The 27272-nt window shown below is 30.7% G+C and overlaps 2 protein-coding genes across 2 annotated transcripts in view; one reads left to right on the forward strand and one right to left on the reverse strand.

Annotated features, from left to right (window-relative positions):
* Window positions 1-1101: 1101 nt before the first annotated feature.
* LOC128392397 (zinc finger protein 239-like) lies at window positions 1102-10921 on the reverse strand. Its single transcript, XM_053352419.1, has 4 exons — window positions 10042-10921; window positions 9771-9940; window positions 2400-2565; window positions 1102-2296 (listed from the first exon to the last, which is right to left on the reverse strand). Exons 1-4 carry the CDS (start codon window positions 10475-10477, stop codon window positions 2067-2069), a joined length of 1002 nt encoding a protein of 333 aa, XP_053208394.1. The 5' UTR covers window positions 10478-10921; the 3' UTR covers window positions 1102-2066.
* A 578-nt stretch (window positions 10922-11499) lies between these two features.
* The window catches only part of LOC128392688 (nephrin-like), a 78314-nt gene continuing 62541 nt past the window's right edge, over window positions 11500-27272 (forward strand). Inside the window, exons 1-4 of the mRNA XM_053352754.1 lie at window positions 11500-12391; window positions 14074-14253; window positions 17861-18112; window positions 25935-26402. Of these exons, the coding sequence (XP_053208729.1) occupies window positions 12082-12391; window positions 14074-14253; window positions 17861-18112; window positions 25935-26402 (1210 nt within the window). The 5' untranslated portion in view covers window positions 11500-12081. The remainder of the gene's footprint in view (window positions 12392-14073; window positions 14254-17860; window positions 18113-25934; window positions 26403-27272) is intronic.

Here is a 27272-nt window from a genome sequence, read left to right on the forward strand (position 1 = left end):
ATGGGTATGAATGGGAAAAGAAAAACAAGAAAATGTTTTGTGGACGATTCTTATTGGTTTCAAGTAATTTTCTCATTAGAAAAAAAGTTTCGTTCTAATTTATTGTAATATGTAAGATAAAAAGAGAAGTAAAATTGAACTTGGTTCAATGTGGATTCTTATTCAGTTACGTTCTAATTGATCGATTAATGATAAGTTGTAAACTCTTTTTCTTATTGAGATCATGTGGTTTTCTGCGTTTTCATTAACGAATCAATTGTGTTTCTCATCATCATCATTATCATCTTGTAGTTAATTAGTATGGCAAATAGTCAATCAATGGAAATTGCATCAACCCACAACAACAACAACACCATCAACATATCACCAGGCTCATCATGTAGTAAACAGCAGCAGCTGAACTTTTTTATCCCTGAATCTTATGTATCGGGTTTTTTAGTAGCTACTTTTTTTTAATGACATTGGGTCGCAATATATTATCAATGGGATTGATTGTGTGTGTGTGTGTGTGTGTGTGTGTGCGGCATCGGTTGAAACAGATGATAACAATTTAGCTAATAACTAATATCAATGAAAGTAATATAATGATAATGGTCAATCGATGGAGATGAGAAAAAAGCAAGTGAGTTGAAAATAAGTAAAAAAAGGAGAGAGAGAAAGAGAAAGAGAAAGAGGGATGAAGATGAAGATAAGGATGAAGATGAGTAAGGGACAGTACAGGAGCAGCTGAAATATCAACTAGTACAAGCTGACAAACAGTTTGTAAGGCTTGCCTGGTATCGCTGATAACATCTCATTAGCTGTAACGTGCTAGTGGTGAGTGAGTATCTGTTTAAGTGCTGATTTCTTTTCCCGTTCAGTGCTGATGATTTTGTTATTAACTCGAAGACACATCAGCTATGCATTAGTTACATGTTTCTCTCTCTCTCTTGTTCTGTTTTTATCTTCATCCCTCCTTCTTATCTTCATCTTCATATTCCCTTCACTTATGAGAAACAAAGGATTTCTCCCTTTTCCTTGTTTTGTCATTTATTTTGGCGCGAAATCGATCTTGATATATTATTAATAGAAAGTTTTTCTCGATAATAACTTTTCAGACTCTTTTTCGTTTTCACTGGTCAATTGTTTTATCTTTTTCTTTTTTTCTTTGCGTTTTGTTTCGTTAATTTCAAAACTTTGAGTTTACAATTTAAATTGTGGATTAACCATTTTTGCAAGAGTATTTAGAACATAATTTGAATACAGAAAAAAATAGTATTTAGGATAAAATACAAATAGAGAATAGAAAAAAAAATCTACTAGAAATTTTCAAAAGTTTGCGCTCGTTTTTCGCTGTTGGTGCTTTTATGGGACAAGAAAATTGTTCAAGGTGACGAAATAAAAATAAGAGGTACCATTAATTCATGAGTGTGTTTATGTGTATGTGTGAGTGTTTGTGTGTGTGTGTGTTATGAGTGATTGAGTAGGTGGTGGGTGATGGTTAGAGTGTTGAAAGTTCATTTCGCTTGTTCAAGAGAAACGGAAATGAAACTGTTACGATTTCATTATCATGTCCAAACTTCGTATTTGTTTTGTTCATTTTTTTTCCTTCTTCTTCTTTGAAGATTATCGTTTTCATATCTTCCAAGTTCACTGGAGATTATTTTTGCTTCGATTATCCTTAATGGTCACATACACTTGTCGAAACTTTGTCCAAACTTTTTTTTTCTACGTGCTGAGAGTCCATCAGATGGAAGGTCAAAGGTCTTTGGTGTTTGTTTTTATTTATTGTTCATCTTTATATTATCTTGATAAGGATCTCACATCTTATCAATGGTTGAGGTTTATTCTTGGGTTAGGTCACCACATTGGTCCATGAGAGTGGGTTTTGTTTTTTATATTAACAAAAAGCGACAAAAATAAAGTCCATGAATTAAATTAGATTGATGGTTGATGACTATGGTAATGGTGATACCGATGATTGTGACGATGAAGATGATTATTATTACTTTAAAATTGTTATCATGAAGATTCTGATCAATTATTATCTGAATTATTTGGATTGAAACTCAATCATGTTTGACTCTTTATTTATGTTTACTTAGCTTATGACTTAGTAAAGGTATTCCATTGGTACTTCGATAACAATCTTGACAAAATCCTAATACCAGAGAACCCGAGTTGAGTTTAAATTCACGATTACACTTGGAACATTTTTCAGTTGCAGTTGATTCCTCATGGGTTTTAAGGTGAGCCCTCAGGTTACATGGGAGGGCAAACTTTTTACGACAAATTTTACATTCATGAGGACGATCACCTGAAAAAGTAAAAGGTTTCAATCAATTTAGTTATCGAAAAGTTGATTATCAATAATTAGGTCAAGTTTCCAGTTCTCGTTCTGGGACAGAATTTGAATTTACCTGAATGAAGATACATGTGATTCCTCATGTTGGTTTGTTTACTAAAACCACGACCGCAAATGTTACACTTAAAAGGCCAAGAACCGTTGTGGACATACATGTGACTCTTGAGATCGCCTGGGGTTGGGAATGATTTTGAACACAGGCTACATTTATGAGGTTTTTCCTGTAAGAATATCAACAGAGAGAAAGAGAGATAATTAACTTTAATTGTCAAGTTCTAAAAACTTTAACTGTTAAGCTTGTTCAAAGTTTTCTCCAAATTAATCATCTCTAATTGATATTGGTTCCATTATGTGATTATCAAATTACTTTGATAATTATCTTCACAGAGAAATGGACAAATCATATGAGTTATATGAGCTTAATTGTAATTGTTTAAGGAAAAATATTACTAATCTAAATTTTCTTGGATAGATTTTAATACATTTGAAATGAAAATTTATTCTTACATGATGAAAGTTTCAACTGGAAACTTAGTTCCAATTTTAATCATAATCATGAGAATGGCAAACACTGAATCAAACTAATAGTTAACCATTAGTTTAATAACAACGAAAGTTAATTACAATTGACTCTGTACACTCACTTTGTACAGATTAATATATTAAATCTTATTATTATTGGGTAACTTGAAATTGTATCAAATTGTATGACCAATAAAAAAAATATTATCGTTGAGTGTTCAAAAGCAATATAAGCTAACTTTATGACTGATGATTATATCATCATTAGATTAACAATATCACAATTTAGGTCAATTTAAAATAAATTAAATTGATTGAAAAACAACAAGAGATGCAAAATCTTGGAGATTATCATTATTTACATTAGGACTTGACCTCTCTCTCTCTCTCTCTCTCTCTCTCTCTCTCTCTCTCTCTACCCATTAATCCAGTTAATCTGTAAGTAATACAAGTAACATGATTAAATTGCAATAAAGGTGAAAACTTGAAATGATAAATTGCAAAGGTAAAGTTGCAAATGATGTTTGTCAATGTTTTCAGATAATATTTCATTTCTTTTTCCTTCTTCTTCATCCCCATAAATCCAGGTAACTTTAGGTGTACATATGAGTGTGTTTATGTTCAGGTAGGTTTGAAAAATGGTCTCACTCAAGAGCTACTAAGTGACTAATGAGACTTACCTGTTTCACGATAATTTGTTTATTTGATTAATGAACAAATTTGGTGATTTTTTTGCTTCTAAAACTTTCAAATATCATAAAAGAAATGAATCTAGATTATAAATGGTATATGAATGTTAATGCTTCTTGTGTGTGTGTATATGTATGTATATACATTATGTGTAGATGATGATGAAATGAAAAATCATCTTGATCATTGGATCAAGAAGATAAATATGATTAATATGAAAGTAAAAATGTGACAAGTCCAGAAAAAGTAACAGGTAAGAAAGATTTTGATGATGATGATGATAAACCTAAGGGTGAAGATGATGAATCTTATGATATCATCGGGAGGTAGTGAGATCAATTTGCAAGCTTTAAGGAGAATGAGGTTACTCTCAGAGATACAGGTAGATTTTTATAAAGAAAGAAAGAAAGAGAGAGAGAGAGAGAGAGAGAGAGAGAGAGAAAATCTTGAAATGTTCTGATAACTTTTTCGGACAGAAAAAAAGTTCCAACAAAACTCAAATGTAACGTGCAAGGTGAAGTAGCATTTTTAGCACCCTGATACTTTTGGGATATACTATCATCACCATTACCACCACCATCATCATCATAATAAGATGTGTTCACTAGAATTTGACAAAAAGTTTGAGTCATTTTTTTTCCTCTCTCTGATTGTTTACAATTAATTAAATTATATCAAATGAAAGTTCAGCTATTCATCTACATTCATGAAAATTTCAAAAATTCTGATGAAGGTTTTAAACAATTAAATTTTGAAAAAGTTCCCAAATTTTCAAAATTTTTATGTTATTCTCTGAGAATTAACATGAGAGAAATGCGTTTGGTCAGAATTTTAAATTAGGTATTTTAATATGCGATTTCATGATAACCTTTAACTTACGGTTTTTATCATTGCCTCTGAGCATCTTTGGTGTTTCAAAATCAAATTGACCTTTGGTTCTCGTTAAAAAGCCATTAATCCGAAAATATGGTGAAAATTCTGATTTTCGCGATTTTTTTTCAAAATTTAATTGTTCAAAAACCTTTCATCAGAATTTTTTGAAATTTTTCATGAATGTAGATGAATAGCTGAACTTTCATTTGATATAATTTAATTAATTGTAAACAATCAGAGAGAGGAAAAAAAATGACTCAAACTTTTTGTCAAATTCTAGTGAACACATCTTAATCATGATTGTGTGTGGTTCAAGTAAGACTAATGGAAAAGGATATTACAACAACAGGTATTGACACTTGAAACCAATGGTAAAGGTAAAGATTGATGTACAAGTTGCGTGCAAGGTTGAGGTGAAATTACTGACCATGATATTATTACAGAGAGAGAGAGAGATGATCTATTTTGCAAGAAGAATAAGATTGCAACATATTAGTGGCTAGAAAATCATTACAGTGGTCACCTTTTCGTCTTGGAAGATGAAAGTTTATTATAAATTTTTCTTCTCTTTCTTTTCTTTTCGTTACAATTTTCTATTACCTTTTGTTGTTAGAACCATTAAAATACAATTTTCTAGTACTTCTCACTACTACTACTACATTACTGGACTTTACATTTCAAGGAGAGAGACAGAGGGAGAGAAAGTGGGAGAGGGTCATTTTTGAAACAGTGTAATTATTTTCTATTCTACTGATAGAGAAAAGGAGAGAGAAAAATTGTAATAGCAACTACTATCATCATCATTATCATCATCATCTCTTTCACGATGATGAGAAAAAGCATCTTGATTCAATTTATCATCTAGCAAACCTTTGCTACTACCTTTATCATCATCATCATCATAAACATAATCATCTGTATCATCATCATCTCCCAATTGCAAGCAAAAAATGATGATGATGATGATTGTTGTTTGGTGTTAGTAATAAGATCTACCTGTACGTGTAATATTGTCCCAAAGAAGAAAACTAAGAAAGGGAAATTTTTTCATTCTCCATTCTTCCATCATGATAATCACCATCATCTCATATCTGAAAATAGAATTTTCTTCTCTTCTCCCTCCCTACTCCCTAGTCTCTCTCTTTTTCTCAGCTATATACCATGAAGAGGATAAGGGTGGATAATAATTCTGTTTACCATCAATAAGAAATAAAATAAATATCCATCAATGTATATCAATACAAATAGAGAATAAAAAAAATCATCTGATTAAATTGCTTTCCGTTTGTTGATCAATATCTAATTGTAGTAAAAAATAAAATAGATAATCATTGATAATGATAACATAAAATCAGGTAGGAAAAAAAATTGACCAGCACTTTGAGTATATAATATAAGCTATCAATTATTATGGTGTTCAGACAACAATAATAACCCTTATCATTTTCCAGGTAATCATAATCATCTTTATCATGGTGAAGAAAAAAAGTTTTTATGAATTGTTCATTTCAAGAGCTTCCTGTAAATTTGAAATTGATGAACAACAAAACTTTCAAGGTAATCTTCATCATCATCATCATCTCTCTCTCTCTCTCTCTCTCTCTCTCACTCTCTTTGCTACCTGATATAAAATTATATTTATTTACTCTCACACCTCTCAACATCTCACCTTTTTGCTTACCTGGTGAGTGTTTTTTTATTGATCTTTATCTTATTTTTTTATGTAACCACAAGATTATCATTATTACTTTCTGATTGCAATTTTATGTTATCAATACTTTATGGTCAGTTGGTATTTGTTTGTGGTCATCATTTTGATCTTGTTCTCGTTTTTTTTATTCTTCTTTTTGTTTTCTTATAATATTACAGTTCTAAAGCTATAAATTATCATCGCCATCGTTGTTGCGTTAACATTTTATCATCGGGTTTGCATCAATGAGATTTATCACTTTTCTTTATTAACCTTTTCTTTTTTTTTCTTCATGCAGATGCAAAAAATAAAAAGGTAATAATTATTATATCGATGATTTGTTTATAATTTATCTCATTTACAGCTGATTTGTGGGAGTGATTGACTGTTGAAAGAGGAGAAAATTATGCAAAACGATATTTAAAAATATCGCAATCTCTCTCTCTCTCTCTCTCTCTCTCTCTCTCTCTTTAGGTGGGTGAAGGGAATTGTACAATTGACGTAAATCAAAATTGAGAGAATTTGTTAAAGAAAATAACAGAGAGAAAAGATGAAAAAAATCATGTTTCAGTTGTATAACATGATAAAAATCATGAGAAATGAGCTGATTAATAATCTAGCGGTTTGAAAGAGAAAAATTTTCCATCATCGTCATTCATCAATACAGCTAAAGGTGGAATTAGGTGCTTTCCACCTTGAGAATATTGATAGACAAGGTATCAGTAAAGAAAAGAGAGAAAGAGAGTATAAGTTGGGAGGAGAGAAAGTAAGAGATTGAAGGAGTGGAAATAGTGAGAGAGAGAGAGAGATATGAAGATGAGGAAAAGAAAGAGCAAGATAATTCATCAGGCCTTAAGCAATGAGCGCTATTAAAGTGCGTAATATGATCAACAGGTAACTTGGAAAACGTAAGTAAAGAAAAGGTAATCGTTAGGCTTGACTCTCGAAACAAGGCAGAGAGAGAATGAAAGAGAGAGAGATATATAAGAAAACTCATTCAATCGCTCATGTGATTACTGAACAATTTTCATGTTATCTGATTGAAATTATCGATTGGTAATATTAATAATCGATATCGAAAACGATTTACCTTTAGAAATATTAAATATTTCTCCTTTCAGTTAAACTTTTTTTCTCAACTTCTTCCTTCATTGACCATGAAAAATTTTTCTCTTTTTTCAATCCTTCACAATTCTGATTGATTATAATTATCATTTAAGATCATTAGGCCAATATTAACGTGCCTGATTACTTGTAAAGTAACATAATCATCATCATTATGCGAATTAATTACTTGAATTATTAATATATTTTCGATAAATGATTTAGAATAGAAAATGAGAAAGTCGTCATTTTTTTGTTTACTGCAAATTTAAATTTCTCTCAAATCTGATGAGCTTATAATTTCAATCCCGCACCCATGATGATAATGATTATGATAATGGTGATGATTAGATGTGTTTGAAAAGTCCCATTGGTGATGATGATGATGAGAACTCAATTCAAGGATTAACTAATCTTGTGAAAACATGATAATCATGATCAGCAGTTTATCTGAATCATCACTTTCTCAGAAGCAAAGAAGAAGAAAAAAAATTGATTCATTCATTTGAGATTTTTTTTTATCAATGAGAGTTTCTAATTGAATGAAACCGTGACAGTTTTTTGTTTTTCTTTGATTACCTGATGATGATAGTGGTAATTAAATGATTTATTTCAACAAATATACTGGTAATATATTTGCACTATGAACTTGCATGCAAAAATAATCGTTGAAATCAATGCACAAGAAATAAGATATTGAGAGAAAGAGAGAAGACAAAGTAAACAAGTCTCTCTCTCTCTCTCTCCTTCTCTCTGTTTCTTACTTTAGCTTGATAATCAGTTGATTATTCAACAGTTAAATCGTGTACTAATTAAGACTTAATTGGTCTGGGAAAAAAAACTAGAAGCAACAATTAACAATCATTTAAGATCAATGAAGGAAACTTGTTGTAATATCCATTCAAACTTATCCATTTATCAGAAAAAAATGTAGGCGACCTCCAAGGCTACTGGTGTGGAAGGAAAATTTTATCATCCTCATCTTCATCCTCATCATTTTCAGGTTCATAAAGATTATCCAAGGAGAGAGAACATAAAATCAGCCCTTAATCTCTCTCTCTCTTTCTCTCTCTTGATTTCTAAAAATCATCAGCAATTCTCACCTTCCATTGGCCTTTAAATTTCAATTTCAAATGATTAGAATTGGATTAGAACACACAAACCAACAATTAAAAATAAGAAGAAAAAATCAACAATTTCAATATCATGTTAATCTGATGAAGAAAAATCAAATTGTTGTATCATTTTTTTTTCAATTGGAAATACTAATAATAAAGGTCTTGGAAAATTGTTTGATTTTAAACTTGAAATCGCTCAGCATTTAGACAGGTAAGGCAAACGCCCAAATGAATCAATAATAATATCAATTGAGCTAAATCAATGGTTGAAATAATTATTGCATTTCAAAGTACATCAAATGAATGCAAAACATTTGGACAACATTTGTAACTCGAAAAGTACAGTAAGAGGCAAAAAGATGGAGAGAGAGATGTAATTATCACTATTGAAGAAAATAAAAGTAAAGGTATTAATATACAATAAGAAAAAAGTTATACTCTGGATAAGAGAGGAGAGAAAATTATTTCTCAAGGTTAACCTGAGCTCTTTCATATTGTGAGTTGTGAATTACAATAATCACTTTAATCATCATGATGATTAACAATTCTGATCATCATAATGTAGTTTACCTTTAATCTACCTGAGTGTGTGTTTTACCTGTTTACTTGTTGGCAATGAAACCAAGTTACACAAAGAAAAGCATAACAATCAACAAATCAAGTGAATATTTTTCACTATTTTTCTGTATCAATGAAAATTACATCTGAAAGTAAATTAAAATTATATCAACAATTAAAATCTAATCATATGCATCTAATTTAGTAATCATGTTATATACATGTGAGCTTTAAGACTTTAATTTAATGTGATTAACGATTTAATTTGATTACTACTTCTACTACTTGAGCTACCTGATGATGATTATTATCATTGGTAAAAGATAATTACATTTTTTTTTTATTTACTATTTTAAGTGTTGGTAGTTGATCATGAATTTGATATATAATTTGATTACGATTCATAAGAATTAAGTAAATATTATTAGTGATATTATCATTAACGAATAATTGTTTCATCATTTACATGATTATTTATAAATATATTTATACATATTATCATGATAATCAAAGATATGATCAGTTAATTTAGTTAACTTATCTTTGCACTTGATTATGAGGGTAAATGAAAAATGATAAAGTTTTTACAATGAAAAACTTATAGTAAGTAAATTGCACCAATTAAATTATTTTGTTTACTTTCTGTTGCAATTAATGTTAATCAAGAGATGATTATCTAAACAATGATCATGATGTAATAATATCATATTAATTCATATTCTTGTTTAGGTGTAATCACGTTCAGGGAGAAAGAGAGAGAGAGAGATAGAGAAAAGGTAAAAGAATATGAAATTTCTTGGTAAAGTTCTAGTGGTCAGTTCTTTTTTTTGTCTGGAGAATTTGAGTTGTCAATTAGGGTCAAAGGTCTTACCTTATTATGGGTCATTCGATGGTAATAAAGGTTGGAACTGGCAGTGAATCGTTTACCACAAACATTACATTGATGAGGTTTTTCACCTGAGTGAATACGTCGGTGGGTATTCAGGGAAGACGATGTACTAAATCCTTTATCACAAACATCACAAACATGAGGTTTTTCACCTGAATGTCAACGTGAATATCAATGGGAAAAGAGATCAATTTGAATTATTAATTAGAACATTTTATAGAGAGAGAGAGAGGAAAATGATTGATATGTTTACCTGTATGAGTACGAAGATGCCGACGTAACAATGATGGCCTATCAAAAGCTTTACCACAATATTCACAAGGTAACATTGTACGTTCACGGGGTTTCTTAATTGTTGTAATGACATTTTTAGATGATGGAGATGGTGTTGATGAATGAGATGATGAAATTGACGATGATATTGATGAGGGTTTATTGGTTGTTGTTCCCGTTGTGATAACTGTTGTTGGAGGTGATGGTGGTGATGATGGAGATGCTGGTGAAGGTTTAATTATTGTCGTTGTTGTCGTTGATTTTGATGAATTAACTGTTGATGTTAACGATTTAATGTCACAAAGGTTGATGGTATGTTTAGATCCATTGAACGATAAGTCTAACGCTGTTTCGTTTAAACTTGAACTCGAACTTAATCGAGGAATAAAAATCGGATAATAATAAGGTTGAAACATATTCCGATTTGAGAGAGGACAGAATTTGAGAGAAGAACCAAAAAAAAAGATAAACAAAAACAAAAACAAAAACGAAACAAAAACTTATTGAAAACTTATGCGAAAAACTTTTGATTTTGTTGTTATTATTTTAATGGAAAATGGTGTTGATGTTGTTGGTGTTGGTGTCGTTCACGTTGTGGAGATTGTGGTGTTGATGGAAGTTGCACTCTCTCTCTCTCTCTCTCTTCTCTCTCTCTCACTCTCTACGTTCAGATGATCTGATTGGATACGTTTGAATGATGCTGTTGATGGGCAAGTGGCATATGTAGTCGGGAGGCGTAATCAAGAGCGATCTGGAGGAGGGACCAGAACTTGAGTACGAAATGTAAAACTGGCTGATGGTCAGTCTGTTCCTAATGGTAAACATTTCAACTACTTTACAATTAACTTTCTTACATTTGAATATAAAACAAATTAAACGGTCAACTGTTACTCGTACCTATGGGATTAACTGGCTAATCGTTTTAATCAAATCAATTGCATCTAAGATTAGATTAGTTTTAGAACTTTTCATTTTGCTTTCATTTCTTTTTCTTGGCTAATCTTTAGCGTTTTCGCAATATTGTCTAATCACAATTTAGATTTTGATTGAGCTTCAAGTTTTTTTATTGGTTGATTTCTGATTAATTAGTTGATTGTTTTTTTTTTCTTCTTTTCGATTTGATTTTGAAATTTTCTTTTCGTTTTTCGAATTTGATGTGTTTGGGGTGACATCTTGTGGTTCTAATTTGAACTAACAAATTCGATCCCTGGACAAGAGAAAAGTTTCGCCATCTGGTGAGAGCAAAAAGAACAGAGATTTTTTTTCTTTTTTCGAAACAAACTTTTTTTCTCCACAATAGATGTCAGTTTATTTTCTCTTGGAATTTGATTACAATTTTTTCGATTTTTTTGGCTTTTCTTTTTTTCTCTCCATTTTAGCCTCCTCTCGATCACATCATCGATTCTCATATATATTCTTAGGTTCTAATGCGCAGCCATAAGACTGTTCCCATGTTGAGGTAACCATTTACTCACCATTATCATTTGGAACATTCATCCTAACACATTGATTAGATCAATGAACATAATTAAATTTCTCGATGTGATCAACGTTACAGAGAATCAACCATTTTAATGATACGAACCGAAAAAGAGAAAGTTTTTTTTATAAAATCAAATTTAATAAAAAATTGAACGAAAACAAAAAAGTTAAAAGTTTATCAACCAAATTAAAAGAAAAGTTTCTCCAGCAATTAGTTGATTAGTTTGTAGTGTGGAAAACAATTTGCAAGTGAATTAAATGTCTAAAAGTAAATCAAAGTGACCTAAATGCTAATATAAATTGTGTTAATTTACTAAGATAATTATTAATATTGTATCTTTGTAATAATAGGAAAATAATCATAATTGATCAATTGTTTAATCAAAATCCATCAACGGGATCAACGACTCAGTGATTTGAACCGTTTAATTGTGTCAACACTTAATCAACTTTAATTGGAGTTTAAAATTTAATCATAATTGATAATTATCTTTAAATAAATAATAATAATCAATAATCTGATTGTTTTTTCCGTGCAATGGAAAAGCTCAAAGGATTAAAATTATCATTGTTATATCATCAAAAGGTTTACTTTTGTATTAACATCATCATCATCATAGTTTTATATTGTTGTCATCCTGTTGTTTCAAGTGAGGATTTAATATCATCATTATCATCATCATCTCCATCATCTCCATCATCTTCATCATCTTCATCATCGAAACAACAATATTTCATAATTAAGCCAAATGATATTGAAATAATCGAGGGTGACACCGCTGAGATTCAATGTCATGTTGGAAATCAAGTCGGTGCCGTCCAATGGGCCAAAGATGGTTTACTTTTAGGTAATTAGCTAATCATGAACAATTAAATTGTCTCAAAACTATTGAGCATAAAGCTTAATCATCATCATCATCACCATGATTGACATAAACCACGAGTACTAACAATTAAACATTGACAATTGATTGTGATCATTAAGAATCACTTTTTTATTATTAGCATTATTATCAAGTAAAAGTTTTGTTTTCCTCTTTTAATTTTAATCTCAATTTTAATTACTATTTTCACTTATTTCAACTTAATTGCAATCAATTATTGAATATTACATGACAACAGTTAATTGATAACAATTACACCTTTACGCTTAATTGTAACTCTTTAATTTTACATTAACTTTATTGTTTTCCATCAAAACCATTAACATTGTGATTTAATTGTTAAACACTATTATTATTTTAATCATTATTATTATCATGTTATTATTTATTTCCACTTTAACTGTTCATTAAGATAATTAGCTCATTAATTTGTATGAATTAAAACTTTGTGATAAACTTTTTCTCTCCCTCCATATAATATTAATAATAATGTTTCGTTAATCATTTACAATCAAATGTAATAATAATAATAATTAGCACAAGTTTAACATTGACATTGATTGTTACTGGAAATTATCATCAATATATCATAAAGAAATAGTAACAATTAAAACAATTTGAATCATGTTGCTTGAAATAACATTGATGTTGGAGTTAAATTGTTACAATTAACACTTGATTTCACTTGATTTGAAATAATTTCTTAATTAACCTGAAATTTGATTAACCAAAGTAATTTACTTATGATTAATAATGAAAACAAAAACGTAGTAAGATTAACCTTTTATTGGATTAGAAAGTTTTTTCTTCCTCGAAGTTGCTTGATGATTAAATTAAATGCTTTTACCTCGTTTAGACAATCAAATTAATAAATTGCGAACTAAGATTTAGATATTATTATAAATAAGAAGAGTCAAAAAGGAGAAAAAAAGTTAATGTAGTCTCTTGGTGAGGTTGTTGTTGTTTTTTTCGGAACTTTTGAAACTCTGAACCATCATGGAAACAGACTAAAAGGTTTTACATGAAGAGAAGGTGAAGATAAATTCTGTCCCAGAACACTGAGCTTGAAAGGTTAGAGAGAGAGAGAGAGAGAGAGAGAGAGAATCAACTTATGGAAACTGAATGAATTGAACTCTTCACCATGGATAATACATAATTCATTACACCAACAGATAATTCTGAGTAACCCTTTACTCTGAAACAAAGTTCATTATGAATTTGTTTTCATTTATCTCTTTCTGGTTATCAGTATTTTTTTGTTTCCATGCAAAAGGTTAGGTAATTATTTCCTAATAGTTGATGCTCATCATCATCATACTTTTTTCCTCTTCATCTAATTTCCTATGAGTTTTTTTATTCCAAAAAAATGATTAATTATTGTACCATTGTAATTATCGAAAGGATAATGGTTCATGATAATGAAAAGTGCTCGTTAATTGTTTTCTAAAGTTTGACTTTTTCGTTTCTACTTTTGTTGTGATGTTGTTGTTTACCTTTTCTCGTTGATTTTGTATTGTGTATATTTCTGCTTGATTAACTGGTAACTCGCACCATTTATGGTCGATATTGATGATGATGATGATTAATGAACATTTTAATGTTAATTATTTTCATATGAAAATGTTTATTGGAAAAATATTCCACAGGTTTTCAATCTTCTATCCCAGGAATGCCTCGTTATCGGATGATTTCGGACTCGCCGATCGGTCAATACAACTTAAGGATAACCAGTGTCACCATTGAAGATGAAGGTGAATATCAATGTCAAGTTGGACCAGCTCAAAATCAGCTTCCCATTCGTGCCTCATCACAGCTCACAGTAATAGGTAAATATCAATCTTCTGTTTTTACCGCTTTAATCATTCAAATTTTCATCATCCTAACCTAATCCAATATCAAATCTGTTACCATTACCCTTTTATACCTGATAAGTGGCAATTGCAGTTCTTGCATTAAGATGAGCAATTAAAAGTATTTACTTTGTCACTGAATTTGCATTTAACTTATGCAAAAAGAGCAATTTTCAGGTTCATTACCATTGCAATGTAAACAATAATTTAATTCAAGAGTTTAGTATTATCTGAAAAGTTATTGATAGTTACCTTTTTTTGTGTACAAAAATATTACTTTGACATTGTGTGTACATATTATTAGATAGAGATGGAAATTGAGTCTTTCTTATTTCTAAACGGCAATTACATTGTTCCTCTTCATGTTATGGAGTGAAATGAGGATTTCTCTCTCTCTCTCTCTCTCTCTCTCTCTCTCTCTCTCTCTCTCTCTCTCTCTCTCTCAAAACATCCAGATCTTAGTTCTAGTAAATCCACTTTGTATGGAAAATAAAATAGCAAATGAAAAGTTTTTCCTTGTAAATATTTTCCCTCTGCAACAACAAACAAGCCAAATAAAAAATAACAGTAAACTTAAGCTCACCTAATGACTCTAAATCACACTAACAATTGAGCCTTTTACGTTCCCATGTAATGAGAAACAATTTCAACTTAAACTTCATGCAATCTTAGTGAATATCTTTCATCAATTTGACTAAATAAAACTATTATTCCAAGAGAGAGAGAGAGAGAGAGAGAGAGAGAGAGAGAGAGTCATACTTTCTCTACATGTACCGAGCTTGCAAATCGCTTCCAACTTATCATATTAAAAAGATTTTACCTCTTTTTTCACCTTCGAATCTTTTGTGTCTCTTTTTTTAGAAACTAACTTTTTTCTCTGTCGATTCTGTTCGCTTCGATTTGATCTTCTTAGAACTTTTTTTCTCCAAACATTCAATTCCCTCCCTTCACCAGCTTAAAAATACCATTGTGAATACATAAACTATAAAAGATTAGCAATATAACATGAAAAGAAAGGTAATAATATTATTAAATTGCTTAATCTCTTTTTCATATTAATTGTCTTCTTTTAACTTGTAGGCAATGGAAGAAGAAAACAATTAATAGATTAAGATTCCCCTACCAGTGATATTATCAGAATTGACAAATCCAGTAGCACTTAACAAGATATCAAGAAATAAGTGGAAGACAAAAAAAGTCAATCAACCAATTGATAGTATCGATACAATTTGAAGGCTAAATATCATGAAAACTTTGTAAACATTAGTGTAAAAATATATGAGTGAAAAGCCAAATAAAATTGAAAGAAAAAAAAGTAAATGAATGAAATGAATACTCAGTTATTCATTGGTACACATATTTTATTCATGATACTGTTTTTCCATACAGGGAAGATCATGAGAAGCAGTAAGAGCGAAATAACAAAATATGAACAAAAATTTAAGCAAAAAAAAAAAGAGTTGAAATGAAACAAGAAGGATAAAAAACTAGAGTAGGTAAAAGAGTAAAACTCGGCCACCCCACCCTTTATTTTTCCACCACCATCGTCTTCTGTTGTTCAATGTCAATTACAGTTCCATTTGCATTATTTATCATTCAGATTTTATCATGAAAAGGTCTGAAAAATCCTGAGAATCAAATGCTGAGCATATTTGACTTTTCTTACAAATTTTTTCTTCTTCTTGAAAATTCATTTTCTCTTCATAATATCAGCATACATACATACATGTATTACTTTGAATTTCATGAAACAACATTTCTCACAACATCTCACCTTCCCCCAGGCATTTTCAAGGTATTGAATACCCATGAAAGATTCATTCTTATGTGTAAATATATTGAAACTTTTAAATATTATCAAATTGGTCTGCATATTTATATATAATATTATCTTGGAATTGACCTGAATTACATTTTAAAAGATAATTTAAAAGTTCAAGAGGTTGCATGATATTTCAATTTTCTTACTCTATCGTTTCATGATATTCTGATTAAATAATAGTATATTAATATATATACCTAAAGTTCATCCTCCTTTTCATTAGGATAACATAACATGAATCAAGTGAAACAAAAAGTTTTAGTATTTTTGTCAACAGTTTTTGTCTTGCTAAATGCTCACTGTTTATATCTGATGATTGTTGATTCAGATAACATGATATATATAATATAATATTCAGTTGACAAAATGTTCCTGTCAAAAACATATTAAACTTGATTCTGATAGTAAAGATGAAGATGTGAAATTCATGATTTTCATGCTCAAACAATGTGTTCATCAGTGATAGTTATATATTCATAATTAAGTTTAACTCTATTTATTCAATATCATGTTCATGATGATGATGATGATGATGAAAAAAGGTAGCTCTTGATTATTATCATATCAGAAATCAAAAACTATCCAAAAAATGTGTAACTAAATCAAAGTAATCAGAAATTTCATTTTGTATATGCTGGAACCATTTGAATATAATTAATTTTACAGCATTCAATTCAGTGAATCTATCAGAACTTTATCTTTGGTTCATGGTAGATTCAATTTTTGAGATGTATCTTCATGATCTTTGAGAGGGAATAAGTTTCTATTAGATAAGATTGGATAAGTAATCTTTATCTTTTATCATCCATGATGATGATGGTGATTTCTTTTACTCTTGGTCATTTATCATCATGTTGATATGAGACAGAACTTTTTTTCCTTTTCCTTTTTCCTTTACTTTCTCTCCCATTTACATGATGAATAAATATTCTGAACCAAATTTCCTGATGCATTTGATGATTTCTCTGAATGAATCTAAAGCTCTTCTTTTTTACCTTCTTTTTTGGAATTTAAAATTTTATCCACTTTATATACAACCTCATGAAAGATAAACTGAGAATCATGAACCAACGAGAAAAAAAAGTTCTGGATGAAGATGACAGTTATGATGATCATCATGTACTGTCAATCATCATTTGCAAATTTAGTAAACATTTTTTTCTGTCATCTTTTGAAAGAGTCAAAGGAGGAAAAAAATGTTCAGAAATTTTCATGAGATGATGAACAAAATCAAAGTAAACAAAAAAAGCATCAATGGAACCGTTACTTTCCATAATCACCATCATAACCATCATCATCATAGACAAAGATGTACACTAACTCGTTGTGAAATCAGATTGAATTTTCACCAGAATTGGAGGAAAAAGTTCTTAAAAAATTCTCATTTTGTCATCTATTGTGTAACTATGAGATGAGAGAGAGAGAGAGAGAGAGAGAGAGAGAGAAAGACAAGTCAAGGTTAAGATGATAATCAGGGTGAAAAAGTTAAAAGATGATCATTATTATAATACTGATGAAATTCAGGGAGAATCTGAATTGAATAGTGAAAAGGTATCATCATCATGATCATCACTTTTATCATAAACATAAAAGTTATCATCTTGAGTTTAAATTCCCCCTCCTTTCAGCCAAATACCACCTCAGAACACACATACAAACTCACACATAATCATTATCATCCTTCTCATGATGATCATCATCTTATTTTCTCATCTTTTTTTTTCACTCATCTTCTTCTTGTCACCTTCCTCCTCTTTCTAGTGCCACCAAAAAGTTTAACAATAACTGGATCCGTGTCACCAGAAAGTGATAATTTAAACATCCCATTCTCTTCACCAACATCACCATCATCATCAACAACAACAACTTCATCATCGTCATCATCACCATCACCTGATCATTATATTGTCGAAGCAAAAGAATCAGAAAAAGTTATTCTACTTTGTTTAGTTTCTCCAAGTAAACCATCTCCTCGAGTAAAATGGTTCAGAAAAAATATCGAACTACTTCCAGGTAAGAATACAAGTTGATTTATCATTCACATCATAATCATCATCATCATTATACTTCATCATCATGAAAACTGTTACCTGGTATTAGAGAAAAAAATGTAAACACTGGAGAAAAGGAGTAAATTGTCATCAAGATGTAAAAGTACAGCAAAGAAAAGTTTTCCTCTCTCTCTCTCTCTCTCTCTCTCTCTCTCTCTCTGGTCAATAACAAGAAGATGTTCAATGGTAAAAGCACAACATTGAACTATGGAAGCAACAAATACATTGGTTAACCAAAAGAAGAGGAGTGAAAGTGGAAATAGAAATGGAGGTGGACAGAGAAAACAATATGGAATTTGGAAAGAGAGAGAAATGAAGATGAAGATGGAGATGGAAACGAGAAATAATCGAAACATTCTTATGAAGATGCATAGAGAGAAAACACTAGATGAAGAATATATAAAAAGAGAAGAGAATCTTTTTGTCTTCTATTGAAATACAAACTCTTTTTTTTGTGAGTGTAAGAGAGTAAAAGACAAGGAACAACATTCATCCTCATCTTTTGAACAAAGAATCTTTTTCCGCATCCCTATTTCCTTACTAATGTTTACTGTTTTCATTTCTGTTGTTTGGTTATCTTCCACTTCATCTTCATCATCTTTATCAGATGTTTACTCCATCTCCTTGATGCTAAGATAAAATTGAAGAAGATGATGTTGCCTTTTAACGTTATTTTCTTCTTGTTGTTTGTTTGTTTGTTGTTTTTTTCTTCCAACAAAACTTTTCATTTTCCATCATGATGAGAAGCAGAAAATTTCATTCTCCTTACAATCACAACTGAACATCATTCTTTATCTTCATGATAATATTTCGCATCATAATCAACATGATAAAATACTGAAGTTCAATTGTTTGAAAGATTTGCAATAGATGATGATGATGATGATGGAGAGATGATAAAGAGGAAAAACAGAACTGCAACTCATTGCATTATGATGATAAATATCAAGATGAATGTATTTTCGAGGCTCATCGTTTATTTTTTGTTTGTTTGTCTACAAAAAAAATGAGAGTAAGAGTGGGAATGCTGGATGATGATGGGAGTGAGAAAATGGGAATCGTATATTTTTGTGTATTTATCTCATTCAAGGTGAAAAATTTGTACCATAATCTTCATCTTCACCTTCATCTTCATACTGTTCATCATCTCATTACCTTTTTTCCCCTTCATAGTACAAGAGGATAAGATTATAAAGATGAGTTCACATCATGTCTCTTCCTCTTCCTCATCCTTCAGAAGTAGTTTACCTTTTACACAGTTCACATTATATTCAATCTTCATCATCATCATTTTCCACCTCTACACCAGACAATAACTCGTTATACATATAATAATAATAATCCAAGAATAAGGTAGAGATGAAGAAGATGATGGAGAAAAAAAAATGTCTCAACAAAAGATTCTCTTTAGTAAAAATGAACATTCACCTTTATATCATTCGGATTTCTTATTATCATCATAGTATATTACATTCCTTGGTATCCATCAGATTCCTTATTATTATTATCCTTTCACTTTTCACCTTATTCATTTTCATTAGGATGCAGAACTTTTTTTCCCCCTGATGAAAAGCAAACTAATCTAAATCTCCATGATTCTTAATCTTAAAAGTCTCAAAAAGTCAACATTTACATTGAACCATTGTCCTTGTTGATTTCTGCCCAATTTTCATCACCCGCCTTCCAACATGAACCGCATCACCAACACAACATTTATCTTCAATCACTTTCAAATACATTATCCCATTTCCCTCGACATTTAACATAATCTATGGGACTTTTACCTTCTCTTCCTACTCCTCCTCTCTCTCTCTCTCTGCTCTCCCATCTTCTCATCTCGAATGACCTCAAATGACTTTGCTACACTTATTGTTTTCCTCTTTCAGATGTATTTCCTGACATTTCCTACTCTTTGTCATATGCACACTAGAGTTTTTCGCCTCATTCTTTTTTTCGAGCATCTTCATCATTCGCTCAATCATATTGAAAGATTTCAAGGTTAGTGTCTTGTCTTCTCCATCCTCATCTTCATCATTTTTTTTTGCTGTTTATTCTAATGGTCCCTCGTTTTTTCACTTATGCCTCCTCTCTCTCCTCTCTCTTTTTCTCACTTCTGCTCGAAGAAGCTCATATGTCACTCAACTTTTCCTCATCTTTTTACTGATTTTTTCTGTTCCAATATAATCATTATTATCTCAAAGGAATAGCAAACTGGGAGTGATGTGCTAAAAGGTGGGATAGAGAGAGAGAGAGAGAGAGAGAGAGAGAGAGAGAGAGAGAGAGAGAGAGAGAGAGAGAGAGAGAGAGAGAGAGAGAGAGAGAGAGAGACAGAAAAGCAATAAGAAGATGATGATCGGCGATGAAGATGAAGCAGAAAAAAACAGACTCATGATAGAAAATTCTGAAAATGATTTTTCATTCACCAAGCGATTTTTGCTACATTGGACATCCTCATCATCTAAACAATTTCCGCATTGAGACTCTTCAATTCAACTTAAGCGTAAACATTTGATAGCCTTAACAGCTAAGTGCGAATCTAATCAATATAACTGATTGCGATCAAATGAACAGATCACTTACACTTTTTTTCTGGCGAAATGATTCCCTGGATATGATATTGTCATTGTCTTTTTTTCTTCGAAAAGGTCGAAAAATTCTCACTCATCTTGTACAATTTTACCAAATCAAATACAAAGTATTCCCTTTATACTTTGACAAGGGAATGAGGAGTTAAGGATGATAATCTAATCTGATGTTCATCTGCCAGTTACTAATCACTAGGCTACTAAATTAATATTAATCTACAACATTTGATATGGCAAAATGAATACAATCATTTCTTTACATTAAACCATCCATGTGGTGATAATAATTATGATAAGGATGATTGAAGTTTCCATTGAAATTAATACAAAGTCAACTGTTCCTGAGGTTTTCGTTAGCATGATGATGATCACAGTCTACAGGACATTTCATAAGTTTCTCATTCTAAATAACTTTTCTTTGAACATTCGAAGTCGTCAGTGATTTAAGTAATAATAGTAATTCTGATGAAATTCAATCGACATTCACAAATATCAAGGTCATTCTGGTCATTTTGCTAGGATTAACTTTCCAAGTTCATACAAGCACCACTCTAGATATGCTTTTAAAGGTCGAGCACTAAGACAATAAGATTAGATAATTGAATGTATTAAGAGAAGATAATGAAAGTGTAGTAGAGAGAGACTTGAGATTATCGCCGTTTTAATCTTGATTTCTGAAAGATTATCTCACCAAATGTACATTAACTGTGAAATTGAATTGTTATGAGAAAAGGACATTATTTGGGTTATAATAAAAGTTGAGAAAAAGATTCAAGGATAACATGAAATTCAAGATTGAGTTTGAAAATGTATTACATGTTATTGCAAAGGCTTTTGCTTTAAGTCTCGAGTTACTCAATACAAGATATTTTTCTGTAAAGTATTGAAAACTATTGTGGATTTAATATTTAGATTGTATTGACTTTTTTTCTGATCACCATGATCATCATCATGTATCCACAGTCAGATTCAATCTCTCAGATTTATTGTATTTATTATCTGCATGAGCAAAAAAAGTAACTTGAAAAATAGATTTCATGGTATTCACATGGCTTTTTCTTTCTCTATTGCAACTTTTTTCATTGTATTTTGTACAATTGCTACTCAAATATAACGAAATTATTATCACAATGAGCTGAAGGAAAATCGAGAAAAGTTTCACAAGATGATAATGAGAAAGAACAAGAAAATCAATTCCTTATTTTTTCCCGATTTTTCCTGAAATTTCATGGAAAAACTTTTTTCCTTTTTTCGTTTTCATCTTCTACTGAGGCCGGAAAAGATTTTGATCAATGGTTATGCTTAGAATTTCACTGGAAAATCATCATGATAACAAGATGAAATTCATACTTGGTCAGAGAGGTTCATTGCATGAGAGATCTCAACTCTTTGGTTTGATCCTTTTTTCCATACATACACAATGTAAAATGCTAACAAGCTTTGAATCTCATGAAATTTAATCATGATGATAACGATGAGAGTAGTTACTTTGTAAATGAATAGATTTAAACTATTCAGCAATCAATCAGAATTTTGAATCGATAAAAATTTCAGGAAAATGATTTTCGTTCATAAAAATGAATTGAAATTTTCGAGGGAAAAATTTTCTCGATTCTTCATAATATATTATGGATTCTAAAGATGATGAAGATAATAAAAGTTTCGCCTTATCTATTGTCTTTCTTTTCATAAGAAGAGATTTTTCATCTTCTCTCTCTCTCTCTCTTCTCATCAAAAGCTTACATCATCTTCCAAGTGATTTCATCTTCTTTGTCATTCAGATACTAAATTGAAGTTGATAGTAAATCGAATCGTTTATCCTTAAGAGATGATAAATTTTTACTCAAAAGAAAAAGAGTTTCAACAAACTCACTGATGAAGATGATGATTAGAATGATGATAAGAATCAGCTCTTCTTCTCCTAAGGCAAACTAATTATGATTTGCAAAAGACTTATCATCATTATGAATAGTGTATTTCTCTGTAAATATGATGATGATAATGATCATCATCAAGCGAGTAAACTGTAATGTGATAAAAAAAATGAGAAGATAAATTAAGATGAGAATGATAATGATGATGGAGAAAGTATCAAGTTTAACTAAATCATATGATCACATATTCATAATGAATATTAACTGTTATTGTTTTGATTTAGTTTCTTCAATAAGGTTACATCTGATTCTTTAGGCTTCATCCTAATGAGCTTCAGTTTTCCCTGAGCTTTTTTTACTTTGCAAATTCAATGAAACCAGCACATTGGGCGGGATATGAGTCGATATTGATAATGATGAAGATGCTAAAAGAATAATGAAAATGAAAGGAAATGGAGCAAAAAACTAGCGAACCCACGATGTACTTATGAGAAGATTGAATTTACTCATCTCTTTCTCGCGAAGTCATCACGCCTTCCTACATTTCGCTCTCTCTTATTTCTTTCTCTCTCTCAATATATCGCTTTATCCTTCAGGGCTTCCGGTTGTTCAATAAAATGGTTCCCTCATCAATCAGTATCTTCTTATAAATCTATGGTAATATCTTAACTTACGCTGGTTAACTTTCTTTCCTTCCATGTTAATGATAGTGATAATCAGGAATAATCATCTCTTCCTCCTCCTCCTCTCTCTTCTCTCCTCCTACCGAATGAAATCACCCTGATCATCATCTGAATCTATTCCTTAGAAGTTTTCTCATCACTTATCATCCCTATTCCTTAAACTGAGTACACATTATTTATGATTTTTCCTCAATCTTTTTTTCCTCTCATTTCTTACCAGATTATTATCATTTCTACACTCACCTAATATATTGCAATCTCATTTTCAGACTAATCAGTGTTCATTGTTTAGATTTTGATAACAAGTAAATAACAATAGCTAAGTTTTACGAAATGAATGACATTAAATAATAATATTACCATAGACTCATGAATGGTGACAGAAAAAAAAAACTGAAAGAAACTGCAAAGGTAAACAAAATGTTGAGCGTTGCAAGCTAAAAATAAGCCTTTTGATTACAATCTTTCAACCTTATTGTGTTTATATATCATTTTCAACCTCCCTCGAGGCTGGTGGGTGGGATATGAATTGATATCATTGAGTAGTTACTATTTTTTTGTCAAGCCTCGTCTCTTTATCATCATAATCACCATTATCTCTGTATGAAAAGATGATGATGATGATAAGAAATATATATAAATATATATACTAAAAAGGATGAAAGTACATTGAAAACTATGAGGAAAAGGTGAGAGTTATTATTTTCTTTTCTCTTCATCTTTCATTTTTCATCCTATTCACAATTATTATTATTTCAGAACTTTCTCTCTGTCTCTCTCACTTACTCTTAGCTTCCCTACTGTTCACTGGGAATGATAAGTTCATTTCAGAATAAAATCAACACCATGTTGATGAAATAGAGAGATAGAGACGACTAGAGGAAAGTTACTGAAGATCCATGGGTATATAATGAATATATATACATAGAATCATGAACAATCCTATCGGAATGAAATATCATGTACATTTGAGACAATTGAGACAGAAAAGTGCAAAGAGATGCAAATATTACCTTGAGAATGCAAATGAAATGATAAGCTAAATATGAGATGGGAAAAAAATATTGCATCATTAAGTTATCAGTATGATGGTGATGGTTATTATTACATGGCTGGGGAGGATGAAGGGTGGGAGTGGGTGGTAGACAAAAAAAATATATTCCCAATTGTGACCAATCAAAGTTAATCCATGTAAATCGTTATTTTATTTACCACTCACAAGCCTAAAGAGAAACCTCTTGAGGCGTAATTATGAAAGACTATGAGGGCGATAGGAAGAGAGAGAGAGAGAGAGAGAGAGAGAGGAGAGAGGGAGAGAGAGCGGGATGATAAAAGTGATGAGGAGGGTAAAAAATACTAGAGGATGACAGAGGAAGAGGAGAAAGATAAAGTGTAAAAAAGACGATCAATATCATGACGATGATTATGATAACAAGAATGAGCTTCTTGGATTGGAAACATAATAGATTGTTGTTTGTTGCCTTAATCGATTAAGTAAAGTATCAACTTGCTTTGGAAAATATTTTCACAATTAATTGGTTACCATTAAGATAACTATCATTATCAGGATTGCAACAATTAACCAACAATTTAAAAGTTTATCTTTTACTTTTTTTCTTCTTTTGTTATAAATTTTTTCTGATGGTGGATGCAATTGATGAGCTTGATTCTAATTGTTGTCAAAATGAGAGATGGAAACTCTCAGCTTCTCTGAAGATTGGAATCTCTCTCTCTCTCTCTCTCTCTCTCTCTCTCTCTCTCTCTCTCTCTACATTCTCTTGGTTCTCTTTTCACTTGATTATGTTTGACAATTTTCTGACTACATGGATTCAGTTTTATCTTTAATTCCTGATGGATTTAGTGGTGGAAAAACTCATGAAACTCCTGAAATTCTGTTATAAATTGATAATGTTTATTCATCTTTTCGAAAAGTGGGAGAAGTAAAAGTCGAAACAATTCATTAATTAGTCTCTTCGAGTCTTCAACATAAATACATTACTCTTTTTCTCTCTCTCTCTCTTCTATCAAGATGAAATAACTTCGAATTCCCAATTGATTTTGGAACATTTTTTTTCTTCGTCTTCGAATATGATGTTACCGATTCTAAGGTTCAAGTGATTGAGTGAATAATCTGATCAAGAGTTGAAAGTTCCAAGCGATAAAACTTGAACTTCTAATTTGATTCCAATTAAACAAATCATTGAATTTTCCCGCCTTGTGATAGTAAATGAGAGAGTAAATTGATAGTTGGTCAGTTGATTAATGAGTTGTGATAGAGTTTCAAGAATTGAAATAGAGAAAAGAAAAACTTTTTCTTTGTTTGTTCCTAATTAATAATAGGAAAGTTCGTCGAAAAGAACAAAAAAAAAGCAAATTCGATAAAAAAAGTTTCGTTTCGTTTGTTCGAAATCGAATTGACTTTCAACATCAGAGAAAAAAATGATATTCTAACCATCGGCATGGATAGAAAATCCAGTTTTCAATTGATGATATTAATAGAAAACCGGAAACAATCAATGAAGAATAACATTCTCATCATTCTCATTCTCATCCTCATCATCTTTCTATTATATCTAATACAATAATATTTGTTTTTCTTTTTCGCCATCTTCCTTTCCCTTTATCTCTATGAATATATACAGAGGCCTCTCGAACTCATCATAACAAATCGATGATCGCCAATCGATATACTCTTTATACAACAGAAAGTTCAATCATCTTGTATCCCAAAAGTGAGGGAACTTATTCCTGTGAGATTGAACATCCAGGTCTATCCAAACCTCTTCGTGCCTCATCAATGATCAACATCTTCAATGAACCAGGTCCACCCTTGATTGAAGGTTATTCTGAAACAGAATCAGTTATCATGTTAGGTGATCCTGTTACTCTAACCTGCACCTCTAAAGGCGGTTATCCACATCCTCGAGTTTATTGGCTTCGAAATGGACTCGAAATTGATAAAAGTTACAATGTTAATTCACGATCAGATGTAATTAACACCTATTCTTTTACACCAACAATTGAAGATAATCAAAGTATATTTAAATGCTCAGTAACAAGTAATTTAACAATTAAACCATTAGAAGCAACAATTAAGTTAAACATAAACTGTAAGTAAAGTTTTTTTTTCCCATAAACTAAACACACACTCATTCACTGTGTTGATTGATTACTTTAAATTGCTCACCAATCAATAAACTAATCAGCATTTAATTATTATTATCTAATCAAATTATAATCTAATATCTGTTTATACAATAAGAAATAATCTTTGATTACTTTTAATCCAATGAATATGCTAATTTTTAATGGCGGTTATTAATAAATTGCCATTGACTTTTGTTTGTTGTTGATAATTACTTTAAATTGACAATCAATGAATCAGCAAATTGAAAGTCCAATCATTTCATTTAATTGATTCCATTGAGCATTAATCTGTAAATCTACCAGATAATTTAAGGGTAAAAGTTTCTTAATGTCGGATAGGCGGTGAAAAAGTTCCAATTTTTGACTTGCACCAACTGAACAATTAACTTAATTTCTTTAATATCATCAAGAAATTTTCCTTCTTATTCTGATCAAATCAATTGATTAGCTTTCCCTTGACAATCCTAATTTGTGATTATTCTTCTTTATATGCAAGAGGAAATTAGAGAGAGAGAGAGAGAGAGAGAGAGAGAGTCAATTCGATTGGTTATTGTAAATTCAAGTTCTAACATTAGATTAACAATTATCTTGATTACTTTGATTGTTGCTGATTAACAGATAACTTGATTATCTTAACTGAAATCAACCGTTTAACTTTTACAAACGATGAGCCTTTAAAATTGATTATCACTATCATTGAATATCATCATTAACCAAATGGTCAGTATTTTGACCAAAGGGACAACAAAACAAGTGCAGGACATATAACCAAGTTTCTAATCAATTTTTAGTTTTAGACCTCACCTTTAACATGTAGGTTAACAACAATAGAC

Source organism: Panonychus citri, unplaced genomic scaffold (assembly GCF_014898815.1).
Source record: "Panonychus citri isolate SS breed McGregor unplaced genomic scaffold, ASM1489881v1 Contig00136, whole genome shotgun sequence".
Lineage (NCBI taxonomy): Eukaryota > Metazoa > Arthropoda > Arachnida > Trombidiformes > Tetranychidae > Panonychus > Panonychus citri.